This window comes from Rhododendron vialii, chromosome 3a (assembly GCF_030253575.1).
Source record: "Rhododendron vialii isolate Sample 1 chromosome 3a, ASM3025357v1".
In the NCBI taxonomy this organism is placed as follows: domain Eukaryota; kingdom Viridiplantae; phylum Streptophyta; class Magnoliopsida; order Ericales; family Ericaceae; genus Rhododendron; species Rhododendron vialii.
In genome coordinates, this window is record NC_080559.1 from 1,441,052 (window position 1) to 1,451,307 (window position 10,256).

A 10,256-nucleotide genomic window follows, 5' to 3' on the forward strand; every position below is an offset into this window, starting at 1 on the left:
GAGTCTATTTCAGCAAATCAATGATCTATCAAGAATCCCGAATTTTAACAAATAGTGGTCTCGAAAAGAGCCTGCTCGTTTCGGTAAGAGTATTTCAACAAATTCAAACCATTAAAACAATTTTTGACAGTCGAGATCATGAATTTCTGACAGTAGAGATCATTTAGAAATATCTCTTCAGTCTAAGCCTAGACGGCAGAGAGGTCGGATTCGAAGAAATATCCCCCATATTTTCTTTTCCATTGAGAAAACCCCTCCAGAAAATCTTTATTCAAACAAAGCCTAACGGGAAAGTAAAGAAAAAGGACAGTCTTTTATTATGTGCTGAAAGCAAACTGAATTTTCTGAAACATTCATTAGTTAGGATGTTCTTTTCTGGATTCTACATTGCAAAGGAAAGACCACAAAGACAGAGAAAAGTGGCTCTCACAAGTATATTCATGCTTAAACTAGTCCTACTTCGAAAATCATAGGTACATAATAATCAGAATTGCTTTGAACCCACAAAAAATACCCAGAAAAGTACTCAGAAAAATGAAGCACGCGACTTGAACCAAATTATTTCGGAGTGGCTCGTAAGTCTTATCGCACCAAAGTTGGATCTAACTCCCATACACTTCGTTTCTGGTTCTTTTCTGGGTATTTTTCCGAGCAATTTATAGGATTTTTGGTTTATAATTAATTCTCCTCATCCCATAGCTCTTGAAGTAAGTCATGAATATATTATCTAAAATACCCATATCTCCCTCTTTATGACTGCATTGATTCATCATCATCTTGTTCTACTTCTGATGCTGGTTCATCCTCTTCCTCAAAACCTTCAATCCCATAAGCTGCATGGCCATGCCCAAAAGCCCTAATGTGGTCTTTTAGGGACCTCTTGTGCTTAAAATCAGACCCACAAATGCAGTACCAAAGTTTCCCACAATTCTTCTCATGGGTTCTCCAATCCCCCCTCACTGCAAATGCCTTTCCACATTTTCTACACATGAATGGCTTGATTCCATGCTTCCTCTTGTAGTGAGTTTGAAGGGTTCTGAAATCTTTAAGTGGTTTTGATCTTGGGTGATCAATATTGTTCCTGTCGATAAAAAAATGTGAGATACAGAAATTTGTGTCTTACAATTTACTGCATTAACCCATCTTGAGAATGTAAACAATAGTACTACGTCTCTCTCTAATAGGCCAGGTGGCCCAAGTCTTTAGACGAGTTGATAGTTAACAATCTGATATGGGTTGGCATCAAAGTAGACTATAGATTCTGCGTTTAAACCGCCTACAGCCTACCTAATGGTTAACATATTTGCACATATACAATCAGCTTATGAAAGAGAATGTGGCTACTATGCTACAATTGTCGATGATGTGAATAAAAAAATTTCATCCCTCCAGAACATCTTTTAGTTTTGAGATGAGCTTGTATTTAACAAAGTAGTAACCAAAGAGGAAAACCAAACCTTAACTACTTTCTAAAGATCATAAATAAAGAGCATGTTGCAATTAAATTTGAGTAAGCCCGGTTAAGTTGTTTTGAAAATCAGTTTTGCAGAATTTGCTTGATTGACTGGTTTCAAAGCTTGTCATTTTGATTTTTTTTGTTTGACAAAATATCGAAATGATTTTGAAATTAATAATGCTAAACTGATTAAGGACTATTACACACCTGCAGCCTGGTGCACAACAATAGCAAGGAAGCCTGAGCATGCCTGTTGGTTGAGTTCCCCTTAAGGATTCTGGCCCTTTCCTATACTGTGATCCATGCCCCCACATATGCATCTACAAAAAAGAATATAGTAACACCCATTTTCAAAAAGATAAACAAAACACAGTAGTATAACTATAAGCACCAATATTCAGATTTGAAGTCCTTTTCAAAAAAAAAAAAAGATTTAGAGTTGAAGAAATGTATAGAAACTACCAGAAATTACATTTTTCTTAACATTTTAATTAATTACACACATCCAAGATGTAGGAAATTAATATACAAGAAACCCACACTAAACTTAAAGCAATAAGAATATATTTGTTAGATATTAAAGAATCAAAAAGGAAGGATTTTTTACCCTGTGATTTGGCTTCTAATAAGAGACATTGTAGTACTCCTTTTTGTCTGTATATTCAAGGTGAAATGAGGGGTAAAAAAAAGGAGGTACACTACTAAAGAAAGGAAGGGAGCTAGTTTGGTTATAAGATTTTTGGTGCCTGAACTTTTTCTTTCCTGGAGTAACAGTTTCTCCAGTTGGAAAACGCTTACAAGAAAGTGGATTTGATTCAGAGAAGGTGAGAATAACCATTGAGTTATCTACTTCTCTTTGCTCTACACCAGTTTTTTGGGTAACTTGGTTGAATTTTACTCTAGGATTTTCTAGGTCATGATATATGCACATAGAAAAAATACACGTAGCTATTTCTGGATCCAAAGAGAGTACGGCCAATGGAATAGTTTTTTAGATAGAAAACAAAAGGGTGTTGTATTACGAAATATTTTTTTTGAAAAAAATTAAAAATTAAGATGCGCATAAATTAACTTGGACATTATAAAAACAAATTCCAAGTTGAGTTTTGGAGATAGATTCTTTGGGAATGTATATATGGGACAGATGGGGTGAAAGAAATCTGATGTATGGGCTTTTCAAGTCAGTCTCAATTTGTTCCTCTGGATGGAAGAAAATCTGAGCACAGATTTCAAGTCTATTGGAGTAGTAAAAGCTAGCATAAGGAACATTGCTTGTATTGTTCAATCACAATAAATGAAGGGTTCTGACTTGAGGCTCTCAGTTGGATCTGATTGACAAATCTATTCACAATCCCAAAACCCCGTATACCATGCAAGAAATATTAAAAAATTGGAAGCTCAAGAGTATCGAAAAAGTTGTTTTGTTTCAGAGGGTACAAGAACAAAAATGCCCATACTAATTCACTTTCTTTCTTAATTACATATACAAATAGGATATCTACAAAGGTCTCGTTAATTAAGAGAAATAAATATTTATTTTTTAAATTAAAAATGATGGTATTTTGTAAAATAAAAAATAAGTATTTAAAAAATAAAAACTTTAGCGGATAGGGATCACACCAATAAAATGCTTTGCGGAGCAGAATGAAGTACTCATGCGATCAAATTCAAAAAAAAAAAATTTCCAAGTAACCAATCATGAGGAGAAAAATAAAAAGACTGAGATCAAGCCATGTAAGAACTTCAACAGAATGGAAAAAGAACATTTAAGTTGTACTTTAAAGATTGCAAGTAAATTAAGCATTTTGGCTCATGGTTCCACGGTGTAAAATGAAATTTTTTTATTTATTTGAGAGATCAAAATAATTCTGGAGGCACAATAATTCATGACTTTCCTCATAAATAAAGAAGTGGAAGAAAAAAAATTCAATTTTGAGAAGGGACAAGATGGTAAAGAAAGGATTCAAATTTAGGCAACCTCCTCAGCCCTCAGGACCTCATGGTTTATTTGATTTAAAAAAAAAAAACCAGAAAAAAGAAAGATTTCCACAACAACAATAAAAAAAAATAACAAAAAAAATTACCTGCATGTTGTTGTATCTGTTGAAGGTCTTGAAGCAAATAGGACAAGAGAACTGAGTAGGACCAATGAGAATCTGAGAAGGAGTAGGGATCCAATACTGCCCTTTGTTGAGTCTGTTCATAGGGTACCCATTGAAATCCTCACTCTCTCTCTCTCCTCCTATACCTTTACTAACGACTCCATGATCATGATCAGTAGTGGTAGAATTAGGAGAAGAAGAAACCATGGAATAATTAGCCAGATCAGCAGAACTAGGGTTTGGCAGCCCTATGTGCAGTGCCACAGTGACACTTAAATCCTCATCTTCATCATAATAACAAGAAGAGGAGGGTTCTTGTTTTCTCTCATCTGCTTTCGATGGGCTCAAGCTTAGGAGGGGGAGGGCTTCTCTGAGAGGAGGGGAAGGAGGTGGGGTGTGTTGGTGAATATTTGGGTTGTTGGGGTTGAAAAAGTGATGTGAGTAGAAGTTGTGGGTGGTCGTGTAAGGAGGAGGAGGAGGGGGGTTTGAAGGAGGAAGAGAAGAAGAGAAGTGGTGGTCGTGGTGGAGGGAGTTGAATTTGAACCATTGGGAGTAGAGATTTGAGGAGTAAGGGTCAGTCATGGTGGGAAAAAAGGTGTGGGAGAGGGAGAAAGGGTTGGTTGGATTGGCTTTGCTTTTATAGAGGAGAGAGAGAGAGAAAGAGTAGAAGATGACTGAAGGGGGTGGATGGATGGAGGAAGGGAGTGGTGTGCAGAGAGTGGAGACTAATGGCACTCATGACCAAATTAATAAAAAAAGAAAGTAATAAAGGAATTGGGTAGAAAGATAAAAGTCCACCCATGGTGAATTGAAGAAGAATCTACAATCTGATTTGGATAAATAAATGGACATAAATTAAACGAAAATAATTAATCATGTAAAATGAAGAATCTGTCCCGTTCTCTTGAACTTAACTTAAATTTAAATTTGTTCTTATTTGAATTTTTTTTGCATTTATTAGTTTTGCGTCAAATTTTTTTTTTTATTGATTCGTCTCGACAAGAGGAATCGAAAAAGTAATTTTTTTTTTTACTTTTACCTAAATATTTTAAGAAATAACCACTTTTTAGCTAAAAAAAATCATTTTTTAGATTTGATCTTCACTTTTTAGCCATTGAACATAGCTTAGCAGAGGGGACTAACTAAAATGCTTATGCGTATCTTACTTGGATTTGATCTGATCCATCGTACATTTGTTTGAAGATAAATGAGTACCTACAAGATATTTGTCGGTATCTGGCCGGTTAATGTAATCAATTCATACGGTTAAAGTTCTCATCAAATAAATGAACAGCATCAATCATTAATGTAGTGCACCAGCATGCAAGAGCTTACGAAAGTGTGATTTGCTTGAACCAAGACGAGAAGCCAGAAAACGGATATGTCAAGATCTAGTAACCCAAATTGTCCTGTGCTATTGTGCATATATTCTCATCTAAAAGTGAGTTTTTGTAAGAGCACCTTGAACAAAAAGTATCAACTTGATTTCTCTAACACCCAAAAAAAATAGGATATATAGGTTGTTTTTTATTTGAAGTGAAGCCCATTTTAATTAAAATAGCAAAAGGTGGAAAATAGTGGAATAAATATTATTGGAGCCGTCGCTAATGGAATTACTACTAGTAGTAAGCAGTTCCTTTGGAATGCGGGCGGGAGGAAACCTGTCGGTTTGGCCCATGTTTTAGCAGATCACAAAACTGTCACTGTCCCCTTCCCACCTTCCATGAATTACATACACACATTACACATTCTCTCTCTCTCTCTCTCTCTCTCTCTCTCTCTATTTGCCAAATTATTGGATCCTCAATTTTGTATTAACAGTATTACAACATTATTGGTGTAATAGGCTCTCTAGTTAATTGCGTGAATCAAATGAAGATTCTACCATTATTGGTGTTTGGAAGCCATTAGTGCGAATGGCATTCTCAAAATTATATTTTAGAGACGCAATAAGATAATCAGTTCGGAAGGAACTTTTGCATTTTGATTTTCTCCTAGGGACGGAAAAACCTAACTAGCCTTAAATTTTTATTTATCATTTATAGTATAATAAATTATCCAAGGCGATATGATAAAAAAATCGATTTATAATCTATTTCGAGGATTATTCTTCCAAGCGTACACTACCTTTTTCAATTACACACACCACTTTCTCCACTGCACCGCAGCACCGCAGCACGCAGCTACATGGAAATTTTTTTTTTTTTTTATCGGCAAAAATGCATAAAAGGCATGCAGCTACATGATGAATCTACTTTACATTTACCTGGTAGTGAAAACTGCCTGCATCAGAAAGGTGTAAAAAGACAATAATACCCATGTAACAAAAGGTGCACATTTCCATGTATAATATTCACAAAAAAAATAAGGGGTAGATTAATTCGTATCATTTTAGATGTGACAAGCTCGTTTCATGCCAACTTTTACGTTGAACCATAGGTCTCATTTTTTTTAGAAGTCTTAAGATGGTAAGGGTATGTTTGGCCTACATATCATTTCTTGTGACATTAACTCAGTATTCCGCCAAATGAACTGAATAATTGAGATCAAATTCATCGTCCACTAGAAATGACCCATTTATGATTGGCTTGACGCAGGTAATAACAGCAAATTGCTGAGAGTCAAACCTCAACCTTGTTTAAATTATGGTTGTTGGTAAGCAATTACAAGAATTATGTCGGTGCCCATATTGTCCTGTTCTTTTTACAACGTTTTAGGTGTGGCTGTGTAAAAGAAGTTGGCGTAAATTTTCTAGTTGGAATTAAGCTGCCCATAGGAAAGGCCTAGAATTGAGTTGTTGGGATCGATATGAGTCGCATACAAATAAGTTCGGAGGTTCATAAACTGAACAATGAACCGGCCTACTGCAAAAAAAAGTTGGGTTTCTGAAGCCTGATTCGACTTTGGATTATCATTTCACTAACTATTGTGGGTTCTACCAACGCTTGGGGCCAGCAGTCTCCAAATTTAGATAGTGGGTAACAATGATCTAAACCTTAGGTTATATTTACTTCTTGTACCTACGCAACCGATGTAGTCTTACACAATATTCATGTGCAAATCTTTGTGGCCTTTTTTGGCATTCGTAGTATTTATTATTCTTCGCGAATTATGTGTGTTGTGACTTTTTGTTTGACCGGTGTCTCAACAAAAAGTAAATAGATAAGAAAAATTATTCGGTGATCTTGGGGTACCGCCATGTGATCGATGCCTCAACACCCTTATCAACCACACATTTTTGTGGTGTCCAATACCAAGTGTACTGATGCATAGGGTTGCACAATGGTGGTCACTTGATAACTAGCTAGGGTCCTAAAAAAGCATTTGGTTAGGATTTCGACTTCTATTTGGTTCATTAATGAATTTGTGTAGTTAGTCAGTTTATACGGAAAGTTTGCTCTGGTTTATTCAGAATCTCCGCTAACGAACGGTGAGATTTGTACTCCTGATCGATGAATTTAGACCTATCGGATACCGAATTATAGAAGAAAGTAGTACTTCGCAAGACTTCTCTCTGTCTATATATATATATATATATATATAGACACACACGTATATACGTACGTATTGTGTGTGCATGTCTTTGCATGACTTCCAATGAGCCTTGGAAATAATTAAGTGACATTGTCAGTGAGGAAATCCGACATACAAGCACATTTTCAGCACATGGGGAACACAGAGGGGGAAAGCACAATATACATAAGGATGTGTGCAAATGTTTGTTACTAATTAAAATACAGATCGCCAATAGACTTGTAGCCCAATGACTCTTCCTCATCTCTTCCACATGGAAAGTAAGGATTCGATTCTCGTCATGAGTGCGAGTGCTTGGTGTAGTGGTTGATGCTCTTTAAGCTTGCCCCATCCGTATGCCATTTAGCAATACTCATTTCCCATCCCCCTCATTAGGAGTAGGCTAAATATCTATCGAGTGAAAGAAAAAAAAAGTTTATTTTTAACATATTGATCAGGTGGTGACCACCGAAGTGATAGCCCAGTTGGTGAGGCTCATTACCTCGCTTAACGCAGGCGGGAGTTCGAGTTCCAGCAGGTACTCAAATTAACCTCATCTGCGGACCAAAGGGGGGGAGTTTTCTCAAACCGGACATTCTATTGGCGGGTAGGGAGCCCCTATGGTCATGCCAAAGCGGAGTTGTTACGCTAGTCGCCTCTCCTCACCCTTATGAGTATAAAAAAAAAAAAAAAAAACAAGTGGTGGTTGTAGACCCGAGTATTATGTGGAGATCTTTAACAAAAAGAAACATTTGAACAAATGTTCAAAATCTAATAAGAGTAATCAACAAGATCAAGAATCCATCCCAAGGAAAGAGCCTTGGGTTGACAAAAGCTCCCCCATTAACGCCCCTCTTTTTCTTTTGTGTTTTCAAGATTGCACGAATGTGTGTTTTGTGTTGCAAGATTAACAAAAAAATTACCCCAAAAAAAAATATGATACACACAACTTTGAGTTTTGTTACCAACTCCTTCGTAATATAAGGAGAACAAAAATAGAATGAAGGGAGAGAAGAGTCTCACTTCGAGGGGGAAAGACCTCCGATTAGTTCAAATTGAGGAGAACCAGATCTCTTCTTCAAAATAGAAGACTTTTTATCAGTATTCAACTAGCTCCCCTTTTATTGATAAGCCATGTTGTTTCATTATACAAGAGAACAGAATAACAACTAGACCTAAAATTAAAGAAGGATAACTACTGCATGACTCTAAGTGGATACATAAACCCACTAACTAATTATTAGTAAATTATAAAACAAAATCAAAAATTAAAACATAACAAGTTTCTATGTATTAGTATCAAATTTCCAAAACATGTACATCTACTCCGAAAGTCCTTGAGCTTTAGCTCATGTTGCAACTGCTAGAGGTCTCAAAAAAAATTTCTGAATTTTTAGGGGCCCACATATTTTTTTTTATTCCTTATAATAGTCTAACAAAATGGTTTTATTTTTAATTTTTGCTTTAGTTCCGGAAAACTTTTCGGGCTAGCTCTGTCTAGGTCTATGGATTCCTACGATTAGAGAACCTTCAATAGTGGGCTATACCTTCAGCTAAAGCTATACTCTGACTTGAGGGTCAGTTAATAGTCGCTCATTTCATCAGTCAAATTTGGATGAAGAAGTCAATTACTCCAAACAACTCTCTCAAAAAATGAGAACGTGAAAAACAACTAGAGTGCCCTGATTTCACTTCGAAAAAACAATGCATGAGAATGTGAGAATGATTTTGTTCACCTTCTCCGAGTAGGGTGAGAATATGAGAAATTGATAGCACCTGCGAGGTTTCGAACTTACGACCTTCGGGAGAACAAACTCCAGAGTCGCAGATCTTGACTGTCAGGCTTGTGACATTAGTTACGTAATATGTTTATCCTTACCGTACCCGCATTTTAGGCATGCCACGTAACAATGTTTTTTCTTCCTAGTTCTCATTCCGTGTTACCCCTGGAGTTGAAAGTTAAGCGTTCTTTGCTGCTCAAAACGTTGGTGCTTTCAACATGACCATTTTTTTTTAAGGGTTTGGGCCCATCTTTGATATTGGAGGGCAAAGAGGTATCTGACTGATCGAATATTGTATACGAATGCAGTAATGCACCAGCTAGCTATCCCCACAGAGTACCATGACAGGGATGAAACATTGGAATGATAGGGAGTCACTGTTCGCATAAAGACTTGACATCACCAAGTTTGTCTTCTTCTGTCTTAAATGCATAATAGAATCCCCACTGCTTATTCAGATTTTTATTTAAATTTGAGTAAAAATTTGAATAAAAACTTGATTTCGTATGAAGTCTTCTACTTCTAAACTCATATTTTACTCAAATCGCACCCATTCACCACCCATCGCCGCCGTCGCTCCACCAAATTCCAGTCGCCTCCGAGCACGGAGCACCTCATCTCTCTCTCTCTCTCTCTCTCTCTCTCTCTCTCTCTCTCTCTCTCTCTCTCTCTCTCTCTCTCTCTCTCTCTCTCTCTCTCTCTCTCTCTCTCTCTCTCTCTCTCTCTCTCTCTCTCTCTCTCCCCCCCCACGGCTTCAAATAAACCCAAAACCCTAGACTCTCTCTCTCTCTCCACGGCTTCAAATAAACCTAAAACCCAGGATCAGTCTTGTTGCCTAGAACCTAGGTCTGCCAGAACCCAAAATGACCACCACCACCAACGCCAGCCACCACCACCATGGCAACCACCTTCACAACCACCACCACTAGCAACCCCCATCTGCTACCAATAGCAACCACCCTGAAAATTCGGTGAAGGATATTTGGTGAAAATTTTGAGTAAAAACCAAATTTGATATTGGTTTGGATAAGAAGTAGAGGTGAATTTTGGGGGTTTTTTTTACTCAAATTTGAATTTGAGTTAAGGAGTGAAGATGCTCTAACAACCCCTCTCTAGTCTTTTGTAGATTTATGGAAGGAATTGTAAGTTAAAATGGTGCAGGTAATTGTTTTTTTAACCTTTAATTTTATAGTACTCCGTAATTCTCTACGCAAAATTTTACCCTAGATGCGGCCTAAGCAAACTAAATTCGCATTTCGGCAATACAAGTTGGAGAAATGTACATTTCATTATACTCGACGATCCTTAAATACAGTGATTTCGGCAATCCAGAGTCTACGATACAATAAATAAGGACCAAACTGAAAATATCCCAAGTATCAAGTGTCAAAGATTAAAGTGTAA

The 10,256-nt window shown here is 36.8% G+C and overlaps 1 protein-coding gene across 1 annotated transcript; it reads right to left on the reverse strand.

Moving 5' to 3' along the window:
- Positions 1–297: 297 nt before the first annotated feature.
- On the reverse strand, positions 298–4,241 carry LOC131320810 (zinc finger protein WIP2). The gene is made up of 3 exons (XM_058351682.1): positions 3,541–4,241; positions 1,664–1,776; positions 298–1,081 (listed from the first exon to the last, which is right to left on the reverse strand). The coding sequence occupies exons 1-3, from the start codon at positions 4,138–4,140 to the stop codon at positions 751–753; spliced, it is 1,044 nt and encodes a 347-aa protein (XP_058207665.1). The 5' UTR covers positions 4,141–4,241; the 3' UTR covers positions 298–750.
- Between the last annotated feature and the right edge of the window lie 6,015 nt (positions 4,242–10,256).

Coding starts and splice junctions, on each gene's coding strand:
- LOC131320810 (XM_058351682.1), bottom strand. CDS start 4,140: ATGACTGACCCTTACTCCTCAAATCTCTACTCCCAATGGTTCAAATTC. Junction 1,777..3,540: donor ACAGATACAACAACATGCAG/GTAATTTTTTTT, acceptor TCTTTTTTGTAG/ATGCATATGTGGGGGCATGG. Junction 1,082..1,663: donor TGTTGTGCACCAGGCTGCAG/GTGTGTAATAGT, acceptor TTTTATCGACAG/GAACAATATTGATCACCCAA.